Here is a 24,998-nt window from a genome sequence, read left to right as displayed (position 1 = left end):
CAGGAATGGCGATAATTACTGACGCACAAAAAAATCTTGCATATCATATTCAATGATATTCAATACAGTAAATTTTCGATTACCTTAACCTAGGATAAAAATATTTATACATCAATAATTTAAGTATTGTTGCATATGACCTGAACTGCGAGTAAATTTTGTTCATAAAAGGATGTAACTTTTTCTAGCTTTTCAGTTTGCAAATATCGCTATATAAAAACGCTTGTAATTTTAGAAAGCCATACAATTTAAATATGATATATATTCATAAATTATTCATAGATTTTACATACGCCTTGGAACGAGAAAAACAATATCTGCTTAACTCCATTTTCGTTCACCAGTTTGTAACTCGATTCAAAATACATGTATATTATAAAATATTTTGAAAGTAGAATAATCTCAAATGCAATTATTGTGTGCAAAAAAACAAGAGCAAAATACACCAAAGCATAAAGTAGAAATGTAGACTTACACATCTCTTTTTAAGACCGGAAATCATGAAATCGGACGCGATTTTGAAATAAAAAAGGAAAGGAATTTCTATTTTCTTAATTTCACTATTATGTTCATGCTTTAAGCATTATTTCTGACATTGAATGCATACTTTAACAAATAGCATAGTTTTTACAATGAAATACTAATTAATGTATGTCAAATTTGTATGGGGCCATTTTTGAAAATGGAGATATTTTGGGGACCACTTCACATTTGAGCCAAAATAGTCTACAGATTATGTCCTGAAAGTTGCACCCTTTGCATTATATTGACAGACAATACCTTATTTCACGTTCCACTATTTCCCCCTTTCATTTGTAGAAAATATGTTACTGATTAAATTTGAGACCTCAGATATAGAATACAAGCAATAAATGCAATCGAGCCCAATACGAATATATTTTAGGCACGAATGTAAACTTCTGAAAGATGTGAACTTATCATATTATGTATGTGTTTAGCCACTGACCTCCGGATGGTAAAATGAAAAAAAAATGAAATAAATTTCAAGTAAATGGTAAATACTGATCTAGTTAGGTTTATTGTATAAATCCATCATTACTGAAACCTTAATTCAAGAAAGAATGTTGACAAAAACGTTAATATATCGGGTTTTCTTTTCCATAATCTACTACTTTACTAACGCAGTAGCCAATATAAATAGGAGAAGATAATTGATAATTCATTTAACACGGTCACGTGTCACAACAGTGATCCGGAAAAATCCCGGTATCCGGTATGCCAGGGATCGGTTATCAATTTTCGTCATTAAGGTCTCACCCCGGTACGGAATTAGACCCAACCCGTTGTAGTCTAGAAAGTAGTTCTTTTAATTTTTGAAGAGGCCCAGTTTAAGTTATCTCTAGTTTGATTAGTCATAATTAAAGTGTATTAATTGCATGTGTGTAGTTTTTTTGTGTTATAGGATGACTTTAAAAGTTGTTTTTGTGTATTCTCCAGGAACTCATTTGTTGGCGGAAGGATTAAAAATATACTACCCACCAGTTTCAAAGTGGTAAATTTAAACAGTGTCACAACAGAATGAATATTTCTGAAAAAAGTAGATGGCTAACATGTTATATTTTGGGCCTCATTTGACTTAGCTAGTGTTGATGTTTAAAGTTGAAGACAGTATATAATTCATCAGGAACAGTGGAATTGGGAATTATGCCTCAAGTCAGGGTCTTTCAAATAGAAATTCTATTTGAAAGATCCTGCTCAAATGTGACATATTTACTATAGAACAAAGAATACGAAAATTCACTAGGCCGACATTTCAAGCTAAAGGTTAAATCGATAAATTGGTCATCATATATATGAAATAATTAATCAATTGTAATTTTTAGTGCCATGAATTACTACAAATAAAATCAAAGGGCTGCACGCTCTGTGGTATTTTCTGATCTTTGCAATCTAAATCATACTGACTATCTGTATGTATTTTCCTGTATAAGTTTATTTTTTATATACTATAATTCATCTTACTGCGTTTAGATTTTTTTCTATAACAGTTTGAGATTGATACATATGGAATTTTGCATGACTAGAGTTGTATCAAAAAATCATTTTTGCGACGGACGCGCCCTCATGCGCGTTCAGAGCTAAGTCATCTACACATGGGATTTCGTCGGCTACAATCGCGCAAAGTGTCCTCAACCGATTAACAGCCCAAGAAATAGTACTTGAATTTGATCCTTTAAAAATCCCATACTTTGTCGGGATATCTTAAAATCTTCCATATTTAGCCTTTTCAATTTCAAATTAAGTTATCCAAGTTAAAATATGAACGTATATGATTGATAAAAACGTTGTATTCACGTAGTGTTATTGCGCAATATGCAAATTACTGCCGAAACGATTTACCGCTGTCGAAAAAGTAGGACAGCAAATTATACTATAATAAAAGTGTAAGCTCTGAGTTCCAAGAAATTATTAGTAAAAAAATAAAAATTTCTACATTATACAAAACATTATTATTAACAAATCAAAAGTTGTTCGTGACTCTAGAATATTTCGCGCATTCATAAAAGAAGAACTATTTCCGTGACTCATACCGCGGGTTTAGCAGTTATTAATAAATTAGATAGTATAAATATATATTTTTGAAAATGCATGTAACAAGAGAGTTTTTCAACACTTTACCACCATGTAGTCTTTCATGGTAATCTTTATTGAAGGAAGTTATAATATCAGTTCTACTTCCGATTCTTGTGGTTTGTTTACATACTTTTCTAGGTCACGATATGAGTTAACCTTCGCTATTCTAAAAATAGATTCTGCTTCACCTGTGCTGATTTTCGGACAGGCGATTAGGGATGTAATAAACCAGTGGATTACATGCAATACTTTTAGAAATTCTAAACAACTGTAAGAAGCAAACAAGTTGAAAATGGAATTTAGTGTGAAATTGAAAAGGACAACTACCCAGCCAGCATGACCATATCGGGCCGATATAGGATTAATGTCGGCATGTCGGCAAAATATGCCGACTATTGGCCGACGTCGGGCCGCTGCAGTGCCGACATACTGAGTATTTTGAAAAACTCTAATTGCAATGGCATTGTTTACTTAATAATGTGAATAAATTGTCCTGTATATAATTTCAATTACTATAGAACCACATTAACCACATTTCGTGTTACATCAAAAAAGATATATCGGGTCTGCGTCGGGCCTACATGACCTATCAATGCAACTATTTTGTATATCGGATTGACATCGGTAAGATATTGCGTTTTCTGTTGAATTGAAAATCATGCAGCAAATAATTGTACATTTTGATATGAATTTCTAAAATAATCATAGTTGAGTTTGGAAATGATATGTGGTTTGTAATTAAATTCAATATTTATGTTTTGACTACATAAACACCACACTTTTATTAAATTTTAAATGAAAAGCTTGAAAATATTCACTGCAGTCCTACAATAAACAGATTAAGCGCCAAAAAGAAAAGCTAAGAAAGGAAGGTGATGAAAGCATGTTTTTTTAATGTAATGAAGATTCAACAAATCTGTTAACGCTGTAAATAATTTGATTTTTACACCTAAAGTTTTTGGAAAAATACAATTTATCTGTTTGTCTCTTTTTAGATGTAAAATTATGTTTTTTAAAATATATGTCTTTGTTATCTTATTTGTAAAATAATTATCCTTTTTTTGTGTTTTTGCAGGTTATGCCAAATGCCTGCTGTTAGATGTCATCGACATGCTAGCATAAGAATGATACCTGGTCGATATAGGACCGATATCTTTCTACTGTTGGCTGACATCGCACCGCTATTGTTTTGATGTAGGCCCGATGTCGGCAAGAAATATCGGGCCTATATCGTTAAGATATCGGCCCGATATTGTATTGCCGATGTCGGGCCAACATCATTCCTATTTGCAGCCGAGGTTAAAGCCGACATCGGGCCGTCATAGAAAACCATGTCGGTTTGATGTCGGGCCGATATAGAATGTTGGCTGGGTAAACACTGAAGTGCTTAAGTGACATTTAAATTAAATTAAAAACGATGTGCTCTGGCCTCTAAAAATCTAAAAAATACACTATTAATTGCTGATGATTTTAACCAAAAATATTTTTAATGAGACATATCCAAGATAAATAAAAATACAAATGACTTATATTTTATTGTCTATATGCCCACTATGATATAACACGAAGCAATTCTAAATAGCATTCTCACATGTATAATGTATTATGCTTGAAGTTTATTTGCATGGTTTTATTTTAGAAATATTTCGTTGACAGTTTCTTTTTCTATTTATATATCATTTCTTGGAATAAATCGATAAGGGCACTAATTTACAAGTTTGACCAGAGATTTTAGGCATAAATTTCATTCTGTATTTAAATGATTGAAAGTAGAAAATCTGAATTATATCAGATTGGGACACAAAATATATTGCTCTACAAATATCGAACTTGTATGGAAAATACAAAAACTACAAATATAAAAACAAAAGCAGTTATTCGTATCCCTATATGTTTGATAAAGTCCCGGATTCCGTGCGTTCCGGAGCACAGGTCGCGATATTGTCCTGTACGATCATGTGATACTAGATGAAAGAATTCCGTGGTATAATAAAAAGAAGTTATTTCCCGTTTGTGGAAAAACGAACTGTTTGTTTTCAGAGCAATAATGTTAAAATATGAACATTTTGAAGTGTCATTTCGATTTCTTTCAACTATATTATGTTTTTGATGGGGGATTTTGAAATATTAGCAAGACGGCAGTTTCTTTGCTTTCTTCTGTAACTCTCAATAACGCTGTCGTTATCTCGTAGGACAATATCGATTTATAAATATGTTGTGAACATAGGTATCCAATGCCACCATGCCTTATTCATAAGCGCTCTGCTTAATCAATACAGAAATTTATGGACCACTGTTTGAATTTTCAAATTGCCTGCATATGTATTGATTTAGGTGTTTATCAAGACTTTTGTATATTTTGGTTTTCAGAATGGATATAATAGAACTTTTTAATATGGTAATACAGATAAAGTTCAATAATTAAAGGAGAAAGAAAAAAATCTCTTTGTGAGATTAATGGACGATGTGATAAGACAAGTTCGAAATTTCCTTTCGATATATTCTTTTAAAATATTATTTATGCATATTCAAAGACAGGTGAGAATTTATAACTTCTTTTTGTTATTTAACAAGTTAAATTCTGTGTATAATTCAGGGACATAAATTGAAGATCGGTTAACTACTGTATTATTTAAAATAAATGACGTCAAATTATGGCTTTTTTTTTTTGGTATGCTATTGTTGTGAACATAATCAAAAATAGCAAGAGTAATGTTGTAAATCAAGATCATTATTTCTAATACTTATGTTGGTGAAGATTAATCAAAGTCAAGCCGGTGTTACGGGTATGAGAGATGTACTTTCCATAAACAGACTGCAATTTTCACTTATTTACTTAATTATTTGATTATTCTTTGATCTTGATTTACCTCCACTATTATAATAGTGTACATGTAATTGTTATTATTATGGTATTTTCAGCACATGTTTGTTCTATAAACCAAGTACTGGCCGAAATGTTTGGGACAGATCTAGTTAATGCCAAGAGAGTTATCAATACAAAGTTGTCGAAAAACAAACCAAATCCCGAAAATTTAACTTTGGCAGAGCGAATACTACTTAACCGACGAAAGGTAAGAGAAAGTAATGATACTGTATGTAATATTAACAAAATTTTTCGACTTATATAAGAAACTACTAACATCAATTTTTCTGTGGTTATTTGTAATTTATTCTTCTAAGCAGTGTAAGAATTTCAAATCAATATCTCAAATACATTTTACGCAACAAAGAAAGTCCACGAATTTTTGGATAACCCCTCGTATATTCGCATCGAATGTTTCGCATTTTACTTATTCTTTATTACTCGAATAGTGACGTTACAAATGCACATCAATTGACGAACGTTATAGTTATTAGCATTTTGTACTTTCATTACTACATAGTTTCATATTTTGTTTTATTTTGTGGTACAAAATAATAATGATACCAAGCAATGCACAATGTACGAAAGTTAACAAAATTTCACGCTGCATATCCTCTTTTTTTCTTTCTCATTTATTATATGCGCTTAAATATATAGAGGATATTGAATGAGTGTAAGTTCAATACTGAATTTATTGCACGAGTTGAATAAAATTTATTATGCGAGCCTCTGGCGAGCATAATATTATTTTATTCAACGAGTGCAATAAATTCAGTAATGAACTTACACGAATTTAATATTCTATTTATCACATACCCAAAATAAAGACTGTTTAAAGTGAAATAAGAGTCATTTTTCATTGACGCGCCTATAGTACAACGCTAACATTTAGCGCTCTTTACACTATGTTTGTATAACGCTAATGACGTCACGTCAAAATATATGCACGGCCGTGCAATACCATATTTACGGAGTCGCAAAATCGGCACGGGTGTGTGATAAATTCACGTTAGAACACGAATGTTCACCAACTAATACCCAAAAAGGTTGTGGTCTTAAGTCAAGCAATCAAACAATATAAAATAGTCAGATATTATGATATAACAAAATAAATGTTAATGTGTGAAACATAATATATACCATGACGAAATATGGTATGATACGAGGGAGAGCAACTTTCACTTCAGACTGATTTAGGTAATAGTTATAGTATATACGAGGATATAACACTAAATGGGGCGATATCAAGTGATGTTTCTGCTAAAAAAAATGCGAGGCCATTAGGCCGAGACAATTTTTTGCAGAAACATCCCGAGATGTCGCCCAGCCAATGTTATTATATACTATAACTGTTTTATCGCAATGTCATAATGTTTCTTGTTGTTGTTTTTTTTTTGTTACAGAAATCAGGGAAATAAATAAATAAATTAAATAATAAAGAAATCGTAAGCAACCTTACAGCTATTTATGATAAGGTAGTTTTTTTCAAACTGTTTTCGCTACCGCAAAAAAACAAACAAACAACAAAACAACAAACCAACCAGAAACAAACAAACAAACAAGATATACAACCCTTGGAAGACATCCAATGTTAGAGACGGAGAGAAAGTAATGTTGATTATTTCAGCGGAAATAATTCATTCAGCGCATGTAGCTTTTGATTATACGAGAGTAAATTTCATTTCATTAATTATCTTTGTTTATATTTTTCAATTTATTTATTTATTTTATTCTATTTTATTTTATTGATTCCATTATTTCTTTTTTTTTTTTTTTTTTTTTGGGGGGGGGGGGTGTTCGTTACGCCTGCCCATTGGTATATACCAGGTGCGAAAAAAAACCTCAACTTCTATATGAATTAATGAAAAAACTGTATACAGTTTTCAAATGCTCATTGAAAGTGTACTGAGTATTATATAATGGATTAATAAGAACAAATAAAACGTTCGAAACCATGCGATAATTACAAATGGCTGTCAAACAAGCAAATTTAAACCAAATCAATAATTAAGATTTATAATTCACAAAGAATGGCTTGTTTGCGAGCTGAAAATATTAACTATGTCACTCTCTTCGCATCGGTGGAATTTTATGAGAGAGCGTCACGTATCCTGTGGCAACGGAATTTGTTTTGATTGATCTTGCTATAAATGCTTCATTTATCAATTATTTCTTTCATCTTTAAGCTGTATTTATTGACGTCATGCGAAAGTCCCACAGGACAGTTAATGATTTCCTATTTTGCCCAGGTTTCATGAAACGGTATGTTTACCAATAATTTTTTCGCTATCGAAATTCTTCCCTGTAAGATATAATAAACGCTTGCTGTGTTATTTAGAATATTGACTGAACAAAATCTATATTGTTTTTATCAGCAAGTTCTTTTAAAGTTGGTTTTTAGACCGCCGCAGTCGTTAATCACACAATAATTTAGTCCATCGAACTTTTTTGACATTTCAGTAACATTACATAAAACATCAAAGACAGATGAGTATCAATAAAATTCAATAAAAAGTAACTTTTAACGCATAAATAGATTCAGTGCTGACCATGCGGTTGAAAATAGACAGTTGTTATGTGATTGAAAATATCAGTATTACGTGAATATGTAACTTGCCGTCTTAAGGATGGTAATTCTAAATGAAGAAACATTTGGTTTGCTTCCGACTTTCTTCTTGATTAATATATTGAAAGTTAAGGGTTCGGCTTAAGATGTCTTACATATTTTTACAACTTATTTTTATAAATATCTAAAGATGTTTTTTGAGTTAAGTCTTTGTTGAGGTCATGTAAATATACACTGGTTTTAGTTATTAGAAAAGAAATATTTTTTACGCACATGCATTTATTTGAGATAAAAAAAAATGCACTTATCACTTGCTACGTTATGTCACTTTGATAATTGTGTAAGTCAAAAATGAAAACAAAAACATAAATAAAAAAAAGATTAATATGCCATGGCGATTAAATTTGGAAAAAAATACAGAGGCTGTATGGCACTAAGCATAAATATATGTAATAGAAAATTGGATGTTGAAATTTACTTATATTGGAAAATAAATTCCTTTTACCATCTAGAAAAGAATTAAAGTGATGAGAGCTGATTCCTGTTGGTGCCCATTAGGATATGTAATCCTTTATGAAATATTTTTGTTTTTCAGGGCCCTCAACTTACTGAGAACAGCCGAAAAAATTCTCCATCAGGTAGTGTTGACATATCAGAATTCACGAACCATAATGATGAACGCAGAACACCAACACCAGAGCCAACTAGAAACAATCGGTCTCCGGTAATTAATCATTTTATTTCAAACGGATTTCATAACGTTAAGAACCTTTTTCGTAACAGACCTAGATTATTTTGATCAATAAATCGGACTATGCCGAAGCTTAGTCCAGCATACGAATATACATGTAAAATATATATTTATACCCGATTTTGAAAATCAGAAAAAAAAAAAAAAATAAATCAAATATTTTTGTGACAACCTGTCTGACACAATTTGAGGCAAATCAAATTTCAGTCGCGCATCGCAACTTGGAAGAGGAGAACGCTAACGGGTCGGTTTATTTACCCCAAGACGCCCCAAGACTAATCTGGGCCAGAATTATAAACTTTTTTAGTCCCAGGACTACCCCAAGACACTAATATATGGTGTAAATTGGGAAAATTTTATTATATACGACGACTGATTATTTACGAATCATCTTGTTACTGTCCAATACATCAAATATTGGACTATTTTCATCACTAAAATATCTATTGATATGCTCTTTATAGGAAAAATATTTTGATTAAAATCAACTTTATTGAAACAATAAGACTATGTTAATCTAATTAAATGTGATGCAGATGAAATAAAAAAAAATCAATATTATGAAACAGAATATGATATCGATTTAATAATAATCAGGCATCAAAAATGTGTCACTCATAAAATGACATTACCGCAGAATTAAACTTGCACTACACCAAAACCCCGCAACCTTGTCATTATTTCATTGTTGTAAACTATTTTGCACAAAGAAGAATATACATTAAAAAATACAGTGAGATAATGAAGGGAGATAATTCAATGATCGCAAAATTACCTCCCATAAACAATGTAAAATTAAGACCGTAGTTACATGTCAGTATGTCAGTAAATGTGTCTTGGGATGTCTTGAGTAGTCTAGGGGTGTCTTGCAGTAGTCTTGGAGTGTCTTGGGGGTAAAGAGACCGACCGCTCGCTATCCCCCCCTCCCAACTTCCCCTAAAAAACAAAAACAACGATCCTTATAACGCTCACCTGATTATTGAGGCTCTGAATTATTAATATTGTTAGCAATGAATAAAAGGCAAAAATAATGCCTTAAAATTTAACTGATATGATAACATTCATATCTGCACCTGAAAAGTGCAAATGTTCAAAAGGGCCTTTTCAGCTCGACTTTCTTTTTTTTTTTTTTTTTTTTTTTTTTTTTTGAAAAAAAAAGTAGAGGTATTGTTATAGTCCTGGCGGCGTTACCGTTGCCGTAGCCGTCCGCAAACTTGTACCTGGATCATAACTTTTTAAGTTCTTAGTGTATTGTCTTCATACTTGGCCACAACAACCCTTGGGACAAGACCTTTCAGTATACCAGATTAACCTTGACCTTCATCCATAAATGACCGTGATCAAATGTCCAAATTTTGCTTGTTTTTTTCTATTTTTGGCTATAACTTTGTTATTTTTGAATGGATTGTCTTCAAACTTGAAAATAATAATCTTCAAGGACAGCCCTTTAAATTAATCAGACAGACCTTGACCTTCACTCATAAATGACCTTGACTTTGAAGGTCAAATTATTGAAATTCTTATTTTTTTTTGGCTGTAATTGGCCGTTACTTTGCTATTATTGAATAGATTGACTTCATATTAGAACATAACATTCTTAAGGACAAGACCTTCATGTAAATCATATATATGGGGGAATAGCGAGCGGTTGGTCTGTGTGTATGAATAGAGATACCTTTTAAAGTTATAAAAAGGAAACGTTTATATTTGTTCAAATGTTTCTTTGTTTGCTTTTAGAAAAAGTAAAAAGTCAAGCGTTGCCCCCGCCCGGCGATGGCTCTTGTTATGTGTTGTGACCTTTTTTGACTTCAGATGACTCATATTCAAACTTCATTTGGAAATCATACAAACAACCTTTCTGACCAATTTCCAGGATATTTGGGCTAAAATGTTACCAAAGTGATAACAAAGTTTTTTCCATTTTTGCTCTGTGTGAACTAGATTTTGACCATTGATGACCTGCTTGAAATCATCAAAACAACCTTTCTGACATACAGTTGAGTTAACACTAAACTTCCCACGTACCCGTGTGCACTTCTAGTGCACTAGACCATATGACCAGCCGTGGAAAGTGACACCTAAATGGTTTATTGGATAATTGCATAACAGTGGCAGGGGTAATCCATTGTTTAGTTGTTGTAAGAAAAAAAAACTTTGGGGATATATGGCGTATTCGTGAAAATAAATAAGTAAATTTTAAATCAGCAGTTTTAACATTTTAGGTGACATAATAAAATTTAAAATATTTTTTCTATTTATTGTAATCATATTTTTATTAACCAGTATAACTGTAAGTATAAAAATAAAACCCATTAAAAGTCAAATTTATAGAATTAATAAGGTTAGATTTAAATATGTTCTCCCTGTAATGGATAATTAAATGCAGTGTTTTCAAGCTATTTTTTATTATAAAACATTACCATGTATTTTTATCTTTCTAGTGTACAAATGGGTAAATCAATGTGATAATACTGGCCCAATAAATTTAGTTTGTAACAACATAAACTTAAACTTATTAAGCTCAAACAAATCAAAGAAAGGTGTATATTTAAGTTAAAATATTATTTTTATAATATTTAACTTAGAGGCAAGTCCTCATGTTCAATATTGAAAAAGAATAAATACATTGATTCTAAAACAATCCATACGGTGATAATTTATATTCAATGTGAAATGCTTTCATATTGTTTTTAAAGATATAGATATTTAAAACATTATCCATAACTTTATTCACGAATTCAATATTAAAAATTAAATGTATAAAGGGAATACTTTTTAGAAGAGGAAAGTCTCAAGTCATGCTGTGTATTGGTATTTTTCTGAGAGCGATTGTTTTCATTATACCGGTCTCCTGCTGATAAGAGGGCCTCAGATGCAGATTTTAAGTATCCAACATTTTTTTTGAAATTCCCTGGGTTTTCAAAATACATGTTGGACATAGATAAATGACATTAAATTAAAATAAATAATATTTTTGTATAATCAAATAAAAAAATCATAACGGTATAAATGCATATTAAATATTATTGTCTCTAAAGCGGAATTTTCTATCTATTTTTTGTTTTGTTTAAAACTTGTTTAAAATCCATATCATTGTTAAATATTTTAGAAAGACTTCATATCAATATTAATCCACATTTCTTGCCATTCTGCATTAAAATTTACAGCATCTTTAAATTTCTGAACTGGGAAGCAGGACCAGGGTCTTGAAAGACCCTGGCAGGACTAAAGTGTCAAAAGTCATTCATGCTTCGTCATGGTGTTTTATATAGTACCCTGCTGATAAGAGAGCCTCAGGGTAAATAACATAAGGCAGATTATAAGTAGGTAATGTAAATTCCGTATTCCCTGGATGTTGGTGCAATTAATTTCATTGCAAGTAGAACAAAAAGAAAACTAAATTATTTTTGCATTATTTTATTATAAACTGATAAAAATATCCATGTTGCAATTTATGTTACAATGCATTAAATTAAATTATTTAATTAAATTATAAACTTATTAATTCATTAATGTATTAAAGACTTTTACGCTTAAATACAATACAATACAAAATTGTATTCAGCATCAAACATAAACATATGTTTAGAGCCAATACAAACAGAGATGTTCAGCGACAGATATGACAAAAGAAATGAAATTTTATCCGAAGAGAGTAGTTCAAATTACATAAACAATTCTTACAAACGGTCTAGATATACTTAATATATTGTTACATGTAAAGAAAAAAGTTCTAGTTATTAAATTTGCAAAAAAGATATTTAAACTTAGAGAGTGTATTATGAGATGCGGGTTTTCATTGCAACATAAATATGTTTTGCAAATTTCAGTAGAACAGATTTAGATTTTGATGACATAAATTTTTCGACTTTAGTGATATTTGGCCAGCGACAATAATATTGTTTTAAAAAAATTACTTCTTAAGTCATGGTGAAATGGACATACTAGCTGGTATTCTTTTTCAATGGTTTCCATACTGCATGATTTACAGAGTTTCTGTTCTCGTGGGGTATCGTTATATATTCCAGATTCTATAAAAAAAATTATGTGATGAAGTTCTAAATCTCGACATAGCAATTCTATATTTCTTAATATCAGTAATTACTTTCAGATATTCTTCTAATTCGAATTCAAACTTAAAGGCACAATATGACTGTAAACGATTAGAATTATTGATATCAGAGTACCATTTTTGTTAACAGTTATCAATATTTATCTGTTTCATCAAGGAAAAAGATATTTCGATTTCAAATTGATCATTCCATACATACAATAAACCATGTTCTTGTAGACTATTTTTATCTGAAACGCCCATTTTTTCCATAACATTTTAAATTCCGATCTGCATCTACTTTTAAAATTAAATAACTTCTTTTTAACAAGAGCACTATATCATTTTGCTTTGAAATTTTTATCAAGTACCTAATCATATTTATTTTTAGAATAAATAACAAAGGAATTCTTCCTAATTGTCCATAAAAAGTAGATAAATTTATTGACCTTTTAACACCCAAAATGCGTCTTAAAAACTTAGCGTGAATAGCCTCAATATCCTTATAACTTCATGTATACCCCATATTCCGGATCAAAAATTAAGAATCGACGACAGCTAGTGTATCGAATAATTTACACTTTTGATCCATTGGTTGTTCTACATCATTAAAATACGAAATAGATTATTCATAGCAAATGATGCATGTTGGGCGATGCATTTTTGCGTACGGTACCAATTACCATTTTTGAATAATGTAATACCTAGGTATTTAAAAGAGGTTACTGTTTCTATAATATTATTATAAATTTTGAAGTTATACATGGTGTGCCTCCCATTTTCAAAAATCATCACTTTTGTTTTTGAAATGTTAATTTTTAAACCCCATAAATTACAATAATTGTCCGCATCAGTTAACATAGACTGTAAAGTTTCAGGCGATTTAGCAAAAATTGCCTGATCATCTGCATACATAGGAATGAACAGTTTTAGTTCAATTAAAGTAAAAATGCCATTAGGATCAGTAATTATATTATCTAAAATGTCGTTCACAAAGAGCATGAAGAGCAGAGGTGAGCTGGGGTCACCTTAATAATTGCTTCAAGCCCACATATGTATCTGACTTATACCTTACACAAGACTTTACTGTTTTATACACTGACTTAATGGCCGTAACAAATTTACAACTAACATTATCAATACAGTTTTTCACCAGAATTTAAAACTTTAGCTACTATAGAATATAGGATAAATATGCAATCAATTATCGATTTTCCTTTTTGAAATCCGAACTTTTTTCGGTCCATTTCGTTAAACGGTTAAGTAATAATTGTGGGTAAATTTTTGCTTTAACATTAATTAAAGTAAATCCACGATAGTTCTTTGCGTCAATATATAAATTAAGTAATACTGGCGAGATAATTACATATGTCGATTTAAAGATTTCGCTTGTTAAATTATTGATACCTGGCATTTAATTATCATTCTGAGAAAAGAAAAGGTTGCTGCGCGGAGTCCTGTTTCTGAAATTCATATCATTATATCTTGGGAAAAGTCCGGGTCCAGTTGATTATTCAATAATGACTCCCCAAATAAACTTTACAAGAGGGCCATGATGGCCCTGAGGTCGCTCACCTGTATAAAGGCCCCCGGAGCGGGGCCAGTTTAAACCCCAGGACTTTTATTTGAACAAACTTGGAAGACACCCATTAGAAGATGTTTCACGATGTTAAGTTTTTACTACACACATATAATGAAAAACAACAATCTACCCCCCCCTCCTTCCGCCCCCCCCCCCCTTGGCAGGGCCAATTTTAATCCAAGGGCTTTTATTTGAACAAACTTGGTAGACACCAATAAGAAGATGTTTCATGCTAAACATCTAAGCTCTAGCTCATTGGGTTTTTTTAAAAGAAGATTTTTTAAGTTTTTACTATACACATATAGTTAAAACCAATGACACCCCTGGGGCGGGGCCAATTTTGACTCCAGGGCTTTTATTTGACCATCTTTGTAGACAATTACTAGAAGATGTTTCATGCTTAATATCTTAACTCTAGCTATTTGGTTTTTTTCAAAGAAGATTTTTAAGTTTTTGCTATACAAATATAAGGAAAATCAATAACACCCGGGGCGGGGCCAATTTTGACTCCAGGGCTTTTATTTGAACAAATTTTGTAGACACTCACTAGAAGATGTTTCATGCTTAATATCTAAACTCCAGCTATTTGGTTTTTTTCAAAGAAGATTTTTTAAGTTTTTGCTATATACATATAAGGAAAATCAATGACCCCCGGGGCGGGGCCAATATTGACCCCAGGGCTTTTATTTGAACAAACTTGGTAGACACCAATTAGAACATGTTTCATGCTAAATATCTTAGCTCTAGCTCTTTGAGTTCTTTAAAAGAAGAATTTTTAAGTTTTTACTATATGCATATAGGGAAAATCAATGACCCCCTGGGGCGGGGCCAATTTTGACCCCAGGGCTTTTATTTGAACAAACTTTGTAGACACTCATTAGAAGATGTTTCATGCTTAATATCTAAACTCTAGCTATTTGGGTTTTTTCAAAGAAGATTTTTAAGTTTTTACTATATGCATATAGGGAAAATCAAAGACCCCCTGGGGCGGGGCCAATTTTGACCCAAGGGCTTTTATTTGAACAAACTTGGTAGACACTCACTAGAAGATGTTTCATGCTTAATATCTAAACTCTAGCTATTTGGGTTTTTTCAAAGAAGATTGTTTAAGTTTTTACTATATACATATAGGGAAAACCAATGACCCCCTGGGGCGGGGCCAATCTTGACCCCAGGGCTTTTATTTGAATAAAGTTGGTAGACACTCATTAGAAGATGTTTCATGCTAAATATCTTAGCTCTAGCTCATTGGGTTCTTTAAAAGAAGATTTTAAGTTTTTACTATATGCATATAGGGAAAATCAAAGACCCCCTGGGGCGGGGCCGATTTTGACCCCTGGGCTTTTATTTGAACAAACTTTGTAAACACTCACTAGAAGATGTTTCATGGTAAATATCTTAGCTCTAGCTCTTTGGGTTCTTTAAAAGAAGAATTTTAAGTTTTTACTATATCCATTTAGGGAAAATCAAAGACCCCCTGGGGCGGGGCCAATTTTGACCCCAGGGCTTTTATTTGAACAAACTTGGTAGACATTCATTAGAAGATGTTTCATGCTAAATATCTTAGCTCTAGCTCTTTGGGTTCTTTAAAAGAAGATATTTTAAGTTTTACTATATGCATAGGGAAAATCAAAGACCCCCTGGGGCGGGGCCAATTTTGACCCCAGGGCTTTCATTTGAACAAACTTGGTAGACATCCATTAGAAGATGTTTCATGCCAAATATCTAAGCTTTAGCTCTTGGGGTTTTTTAAGAGAAGATATTTTAAGTTTTTTCTTTCGGTTGCCATGGCAACCAGAGTTCTGCATGGAATTAAATTATTTGAACAAAAAAAAATTTAAAGGTGACCATCAAAGGAACATTCCTGTGAAGTTTGGATGAAATTGGCTTAGTGGTTTATGAGGAGATGTCATTTAAAGTAAAAGTTTACGGACGGACGACGGACGGACGGACGCCGGACGGACGCCGGACGAAAAGCGATCACATTGTGACAGGTGAGCTAAAAATGGTCATTTTATTCATTAACTGTTAACGTTTCAGCCTTTGCATGTGTACTCTTTAAAGGTGTTTTGATATTTTTTCAAAAATTTACGTGGTTCGTTTTTTGCCAAATTTTTTTTTTTGCTTTTCGCTTTATTCGGGAGTGTATAAAATTAAAATGATTTCGAGTTGCTTTGAATTCTCGTTTAGCATTGTAAGAATTAACATTAAAACATTTACTGCTCACTTTTTTTTATTCGATTCATGTTTATTTATTTTGCAAGTTTTCCTAAATATGGTTAAATATAAAACTGAGTAAAGTTGTTTACCGTATGGTCAATCGGGCCGTTTAATGCATCATTGGTTAATTTTTCAATATATTCATGATTATTCATAAGATGTGTGCTGAACATTTCAGATTTTTCGCTATCTCATATAATTTTAGTCGATTTATTTTCGTATTCCTGCGCACCGTTTTTCTGCGACTGAGTTTGTTGTGTCATTATGCTAAATGTTAACGGTGCTGATCCGAATGTTCATTAAATTCTAATGTCGCATTAATTTAGTCCACCGTGCTTTAAAATCATTACCTTAAACCCATAAAATGACTGAATTTTGTCCAATGAGCATTTCAAAGTTTTATATTTCATTACCAGGTAGAATCATATCAAATATCAATTAATTTTGTTTATTTATGCACTTATCAACATTAAAGTTATAATTATTTATATTAACTAATAACAATTAAGTATTAAAGTACCAAATCAGTAAAATTGGTGAATTTAAAGAATAATTGTTCTTATATTTGGCACAATATTCTACAAAATCAAAACTTCAAATTTATAATACAGCTTTCTATTTTTTGTAAAAGTCTAATTGTTATTTATTGAAATAAAAGGTAGCTTAATACATAATTATAATAGGTCTAGTGCACTTATGAAGTGCATTTCAAAGTCCACATCTTGTGCACTCCAAGTGCACTTTGTGTGAACTCAACTGTAGTTTCAGGATATTTGGGATGAAAATATAATTTTGTAGAATATAAATAATATTTTTTTCTATAATTTGGGTTGTGTGACGAAATTTTGACCCCAGATGACACATATTCGAACATGACCTAGAAATTATCTAAACAACCTTCCTGACCGATTTCCAGGATATTTGGACCAAAACAGTAGTGTTAGCAAGGTTTTTCCATATACGGGCTGTGTGACCTAGTTTTCGACCCAAGATATCCCATATTCGAAACTGCCTTAAAAATCATTAAATTTTCTGACCAATTTCCAGGACATCAGACTGAAACAGTAGTCACTAGAGTGTTTGTTCCATATTTGGAAACCTATGGCACCCGTGATGGGGCCAATTCTGGCACTAGTCTAGACGCAAACATTAAACAACTTTGATAGAGAACATATAGATGATATCAAATATCAAAGCTTTTTAGTAATATATTTTCAGAAAAAAAAAGAATTTTTAAGTTTTTACAATTTTTGTAGAGTTTCATTAGATGATGCTACACACAAAATATCTAAGCTCTAGGCACTTTCAGAGAAGAATATTTTTAAAGTTTTTACTAAATACATATAAGTAAAATCAATGATCCGCGGGGCGAGGCCAATTTTGACACAAGGGTTAAATTTTTGTTGATGTCCTTTACACAATGTTTCATGCAACCTCTAGCCTTTGTCAAAACAAAGAAGAGGATTTTTAAAAAGTCTTTACTATAAACATGTAAGGAAAATCAATGACCCCCTAAGGCGAGGACAATTTTGACCCAAGGGCTATAATTTGTATAATTTTTGTCAAGTTTTATGAGATGATGCCACACACATAATATCTAAACTCTAAACACAAACAGGTCGTGGGTTAAATGTGTATACTGAGCTTTGACCTAATAAAGCCTTACTTATTTCAGGGTCAGAATCTTTATCATTATTTCTCAACGAGTGGTGTCAAAAATTAAAACTATCTCACTTTCATACAGAGACTAAAAACTAGATTGTCGAAGTAAGTACCTAGAACTTGATACCTAAAAAAAGATTGTTTAAGAATGCCTATAACAATTTACTTCAATTCATGTATACGATTCCTCTTCTTGATGCATTTTCAGGTTAAAAGGCAAGAAAGTAATCGTAGTATAAAAACACTTACTTCTGAACAACCAGGTCCATCTAACCGCAAATCATCTACACCACCACTTCCACCGATAAAATCTGCCACACCGCGTCCAGCAACCAAGGTTGAAACGCCTAGACAAAGTCGGGCTCAATCTAAAATTAAGGTTGAATCACGACGTGAAACTCCAGTCTTACCTCCAATTGAAAGGAAAGATTCGCGAGTTTCTGTCCGGAGTGATGAAGGCATACAGCCTCCAAAGGATATGCGTGAGTTTGACCCAAATCTAGGGGTTGGTGATGTTGAAGATTCACCAACTCCACAATCGCGGTGCACAATGGAATCGCAATCAAAGAAGGCTTCTGACGCCAACCAACAACGGCAAGAACATTTGCAGGCAGTTCAAAAAAACGAATCGAAGCCAAGATCTTCTATAGCTGACCCAAATACTCCAGAAAAACAAACATCTGAAAAGGATCCAGATAAACAAAGGGCACACAGTACGGAAAAGTCGATGTCTCCGGTTAAGACAAATGTAGCACCCGTTGTTGCTGCAGCGGCAACAACTTCAGGCCCACGTCTGAGGTCGCGTTCTGTTTCGGGGCACAGATCACGAAGCAAATCTCACTCAAGATCACGTTCAAGATCACGGAATAGGTCGAAAGAACGGAATAAAAGCCGGTCACGTTCTAGGTCTCGAAGACGATCACGTCGATCAAAATCTCGCAAACGTCACAGATCATCATCTTACAGTAGCAATTCGTCGCCACACAGGCACAGGAGAAATTCTTTTTCTCCAATAAGAAGACATAGGAGCCGTGGTCGTAGTCGGTCAAAAAGAGGAAGCTTTGATTATGATTTTGAAAGAGCAAAATCAATCGTAAGAAGTTTATCGCGAATGGAATCATTTTCAAGGCCGAGGTATAGATCACCTTCAATTGAATATCAAATACTTGGGAATACTGGTTTCTGGCCTACGTCTTTACCTGAATCATCAAAGAAAAAGAAGAAGATAATTATTGTACAAGGTGGTGGGCCAGTAATGCAGGCAAAGAGGAGAAGTCATAGTAGTTCTGATTCAGATATAAGTGTTATCGTTAAGAATGTAAAATCTAAATTGCGTGGTAAAAAAGAAAAAATAAGAAGAGTTTCAGATTCTGATGAAAGCGACAGTTCAAGATCAGTATCAAGAGCAAGGATTGGCAAGAAAAAAAGGCAATCTAAACCTAGAAGAAACAACAGTGAGAGCGAAGAAACTGACGTAGAGGAGATCATTTCCAAAAAAAACCCTATGAAAGGCAAATCGAAGAAAAATAAGCAGTCTACAAAAAATGGACTGAAAAAGAAAAATCTACGGTTTGATCTAAAGAATGTTTCGAATAAGAAAAGACTTGAAAAGAAAAACATGGGCAATGACGAGACAGAGAATGAATCCGAGGAAGAAGTTGATGAAAATGAAAACGTTTCGAGGTCTGTTGAACCGGCCAAACAAGTTGCTAAATCAATTGTAAATATGGATTCTATTGTAGAAAAACAGGATGATGTTGCAGCGACAGGGTTAAGAAGACCGACACCAGACTCGCCATTCTCGTCAGGAAGTTTGCCCATCCACCGGAAACAAGCGTCTTTCTCACCTTCTTCTATGAAATCACCAATGGCTAGCATAAGTCCGTACATAGAAAACAAACATGACACAAAACTAAATAATAAATTAGAGGAAGATAACGCTTTACTACAAGCATTAGATCAACTTGAAAAACGAACTGATTTTGAACTGGAACAATTAAAGGGAGGTAATCAAAGAAAACTACCACCTGATGTGAATTTGGACATGAAAAAGAAAATATTCAGCAAAGAATTTCAACAAAATATTAATAATTTCCTTGAGTCCTAAAACAACTGTTTCCTCTACATATTACCCACGACGGAAATGTTCGCTATAAATTATTGTAAATGATGACTGACACTGACAGTTTTGTATCTCTTTCGCTTTTGAAAGTTTTTGCTAACAAGATTCTAAATAGGGTCACTGTGGAAACTTTGACAGGTTTCTAAAATAGCTTTCCATTTTTAGCTCGAATGTCGAAGAAATAAAAAAAACATCACGGTATTGTTACAGTCACAGCGGCCTTGCTGTCTGAAAACTTTAACCTTGATCAGAACTTTTTAAGTTCTTGGTGTATTGTTTTCTTACTTGGTCTACAAGACCTTCAAGTAGACCAGATTAAACTTGATTTTCGTTCATAAATGACAATGACCTTCAATGTCAATTGTCTAAATTTTGCTTGATTTAAGCTGATTTTTGTTATAAGTGACTATAGCTTTGCTATTTATGAATGGATTATCTTCAACCTTGAACACAACAATCGTTCAGAAAAGACTTTCAAGTTAACCATACAAACCTTGACCTTCACTCATAAAAGACATTAACTTTAAAGGGCAAAATATTGATTTTTTCTTTTTTTCTCCCTGTAACTGGCTATCAATAAATGACTTCATATTTAATACGCAATATTCTATAGGACTAGACCTTCGTGTATAGCGACCTTTAATTGACCTTGACTTATTTGTAGGTTAAATTATTGAAATTTCACTGATTATGACTTTGTAATTTTTTAATGGATTATCTTTATACTCGGACATGGAACTGACCTTGATCTTTAACTGATTGACCGTTAAGGTCAAATTATTCAATTTTAGTTAAATTGTCATAATCTTGTTTTTTATGTACGTATTTGATTTAAACCGTGACCATCAAGGTCAAATTAAAAAAAATCTCTTATGCTTTCTTATAGGTATGTCATTTGGATCATGTGCACAGTTGAACTTTGATATCAGCTGATAGATGATTTGATGAAGTGACCCACTTTTTTGTCCATCAAGGTCAAATTATTAAAATTCTTTTATGTGTTTCCTATTGGTTTGTTATTTGGCTCATTGTTACAGATTTAGATGTAAAATTAAACTACTGTTTTGTTCTTTGACGAACAGCTATGAAATTAGGACCATGTGTACAGTTTCAGATGTAAAATTGAACTTTGATATCAGCTGATCTAGAATTTGACAATATGACCTACTTTCTTGTCCTTTGGTGTACAGCTGACTGTGAGTGACATTTAGACCGTGTGCACAGTTTTACATGCAAAAATGAATTTTGATATCAGTTGACCTAGATAATTTGATGAAGTGGCCAACTTTCTTGTCCTTTGATGTACAGCTGGCATTTGGACCGAGTGCACTGTTTAAATTCAACTTTAATTTTGACGAGATCACCTAGTTATGAACTGTGATATCACTCGAACTAGATAATTTGATGAGTGACCTAAGATCTGGCAGTAATCGGGCAACACCGTTGTTAACAGTTATGAATTTTCTTCGACAAGTTAGTTTGTTGTATTTTCAATAAAAATAAATATTAAACAATCATGAATAATTTATATCATCAAATATCTTGTATAAATATGTCAGATAGCTTACAAATTACATTTTAATAATTTAGTACCGCTACGCCTCCAAAATTACATTTAATACTAGCAAACCCAAGTTCTCCGTGTTTCGAGTATCATTAATTTTATTTTATAATCTGTGGTGACAATAGCTACCAGATTTACTTCAATAAACAGTGTAGTAAAATCTCTCTCAATTACCTGTTATAGTTATACAAAATTCTCATTTCAGTTTTATTAAAACATCTTAGCTCTGTATTTAACTAAACAAGATATTACACTATTATTTAAATATACTTGACTTGTATGTTACTTAATTTTAACTTAAAATTTTAGATTTCATCAGACAAATCAACGTACGTCTAGTACCAAGAATTTCTAAATCTGAACTTTTCTCGTGACCAAAATATCTGCTACTTTAATACTAGACAGTGGAGGAAATCACGGGGAGAATCACGCCGTTCGTTACCCAAACAAACAAGATGGCGGATGCGATCGAAAATGAGGTTTTTCCCTTTTTTCTCTGAAATTTGTGGTGTTATAGTTTTAAAGTACACATAATAACCTTCTTCACAATTTTCCGGGCACACAGGATTTTATTTCATGATTTTTTGTCTCGTACTTCATCTGAAATGCGCGTCACCAGATTCGAAGCGAGAGAATTTTCCACCGGTTTGCTCGTGGTAACGTACGGCTTCTTCTCCAAAATGCACTGTTTCTTTTACATAAATGTATTAAAACCACTATAATATATCGTCATCTAAGCATTTATGCCTATTCCGGCAAGAATAACCGCTGTAATATTAATATCGGGGCATTTTCCGGAAATGATAACGTATGGCGCACAAAATATCATTGATAACGTACGGCGCATTTTTCTACTTGGTGGATTTCCATTTGTCCGGTCAGCCAATAATGAAAAAGGAAAGGAAAGCCTCCACTTTCAGGAAACATTGTGTATTGTTGTCTTCAATTTAATTTTCGCAATTATGCATGGTCTTATCCCTTTATCAGAATGAAGAAACGCATTCAGCAGAGCAGAAATGATAAAAAGGTACGGACGACTCAAAAGAAAAGGTCTAGTAAAGTCATTTCTAACAAATTGAAGGTAATCTTAATATTTGAACCGCGTCAAACATAGACAAAACAAAAAGTGATTGCGGCTAGCTTACATTCAAATGAGATGACCCTGTGTTTATTCAATGTGGTCGCTCATTGAAAGAAAAATACATGACTGAGAATAATGAATGAGTGTAGGTTCTATATTGAATTCATTGAATGAGTTAGAAAATAATGTTATGCGAAAAAGCTCAATAAATTTAGTAAATAAGAAATGTCCTGTTTATTTGACAGGCGGTTAATATTAAACGCTATCATTTAGCGTGACGTTGCGCCACTATGACGTCAGATATATTTGCACGACAAAGCCATACAGTTTTTTGTTGTTATTATAAATGAAAGGAACGTCATAATTTGATCAAAACAATTACTAGTACATGCAATTCATAAACTTTCCTATCGTATTCTGGCGCATTTTTATTCTGGCGTTTTTTTACAAAAACGCCACAGCAAAAACAATCAATTTCTTATAAAAAAAACTTTATTTGTCATCCAATGAAAACGCTGTATTTCTGTGCGTTAATTTCCATAGAAGAACAAAAGTGTCCAGCTCTATTTGTAATCCAATGAAAACGCTGTATTTCTTAAAAATACTCTAAAAAGAACAAAATTCGATACGTTCTAAGTGTCCAGCTTTATTTGTCATCCAATGAAAACGCTGTATTTCTTCAAAATTATGTGCGTTAATTTTCACAGAAGAACAAAAACCGATACTATATCGAATTTCGTTCATAGTCGACTTCTATTTTTCATAGTACTTCATAAAACAGCATAGTGACGTAATAAGATAATGAGGCCAAATTTTAACCAAGGGGATTTTATTTGAACAAACTTGGTAGACACCCATTTGAAGATGTTTCATGATAAATATCTAAGCTCTAGCTGTAAGAAGATTTTTTTTAAAGTTTTTACAATACACATATAGGGAAAAACAATGACCCCCCCCCCCCCTCTGCGTGGGCCCAATTTTGTCCCCAGGGCTTTTATTTGAACAAACTTGGTAGACACTCACTAGGAGATGGTTCATGCTTAATATCTAAGCTCTAGCTATTTGGGCTTTTTAAAAGATTATTTTTTAAGTTTTTACTATATACATATAAGGAAGATCAATGAAAATGGTAGACACCCATTAGAAGATGTTTTATGCTAAATATCTTAGCTCTAGCTCTTAGTTTTTTTTAAAAGAAGACTTTTTAAGTTTTTACTATATACATATAAGGAAAATCAATGATCCCCATGCCCCGTGTTCACAAAGAAAAGATCAGGATCAGGATCAAGTGATCCTGATTTTATTTACATTGGTTTATAAAACTAAATGTGATCGTATTATGCTAGAATTAATGGTACATATTCGAAATGAAAATAATAACTTATTTGCTAAGAAACCAAACTTTTTTGGGATAAAATCAACAAATAATAAAACAAATACAAAAATAATAAGATCAAAATGAGGATCAATTTTAGGATCAAGATCAAAATTTGGATCAACTGTAAAAAGCCAATATCTTATAAAAATAACAATAATTTATTATAAAATTTCATAAACATGCTATTTCATGTCCAGTTTTACCAAGTTAATAATGGATATTTTATCAATGAGGATAAATAATGGAGAATATTTGAGTTTTTAAATTTGATCCTGATCTTGATCCTCATCCTTCAATCTTTGTGAACACGGGGCCTGGGCGAGGCCAATTTTGACCCCAGGGCATTTATTTGAACAAACTTGGTAGACACCCACTAGAAGATGTTTCATGTTTTATATCTAAGCTCTAGCTATTTGGGCTTTAAAAAAATTTTTTTAAGTTTTTACTATATACATATAAAGAAAATCAATGATCCCCGGGGTGCGGCCAATTTTAACCAAAGGGCCCTTATTTAAACAAAAAAATGGTAGACACCCAATAGAAGATGTTTCATGCTAAAT

The 24,998-nt window shown here is 32.4% G+C and overlaps 1 protein-coding gene across 1 annotated transcript; it reads left to right on the top strand.

The window, feature by feature from the left end:
• The first annotated feature begins 4,837 nt into the window (after positions 1-4,837).
• LOC132753076 (NK-tumor recognition protein-like) lies at positions 4,838-21,941 on the top strand. Its single transcript, XM_060743486.1, has 4 exons — positions 4,838-5,133; positions 5,518-5,669; positions 8,623-8,751; positions 18,502-21,941. The coding sequence occupies exons 2-4, from the start codon at positions 5,553-5,555 to the stop codon at positions 20,398-20,400; spliced, it is 2,145 nt and encodes a 714-aa protein (XP_060599469.1). The 5' UTR covers positions 4,838-5,133; positions 5,518-5,552; the 3' UTR covers positions 20,401-21,941.
• The last annotated feature ends 3,057 nt before the right edge of the window (positions 21,942-24,998 follow it).

This window comes from Ruditapes philippinarum, unplaced genomic scaffold (assembly GCF_026571515.1).
Source record: "Ruditapes philippinarum isolate M1 unplaced genomic scaffold, ASM2657151v2 ctg44_1_1_1_1, whole genome shotgun sequence".
NCBI lineage: Eukaryota > Metazoa > Mollusca > Bivalvia > Venerida > Veneridae > Ruditapes > Ruditapes philippinarum.
This window is presented reverse-complemented; position numbering and strand designations above follow the sequence as displayed.

Bases quoted from the DNA above. Each gene is read 5' to 3' on its own strand.
- LOC132753076 (XM_060743486.1), top strand. From the start codon at position 5,553: ATGTTTGGGACAGATCTAGTTAATGCCAAGAGAGTTATCAATACAAAG. The intron at 5,670-8,622 runs GTAAGAGAAAGT...TTTGTTTTTCAG, and splicing joins TACTACTTAACCGACGAAAG to GGCCCTCAACTTACTGAGAA. The intron at 8,752-18,501 runs GTAATTAATCAT...ATGCATTTTCAG, and splicing joins CTAGAAACAATCGGTCTCCG to GTTAAAAGGCAAGAAAGTAA.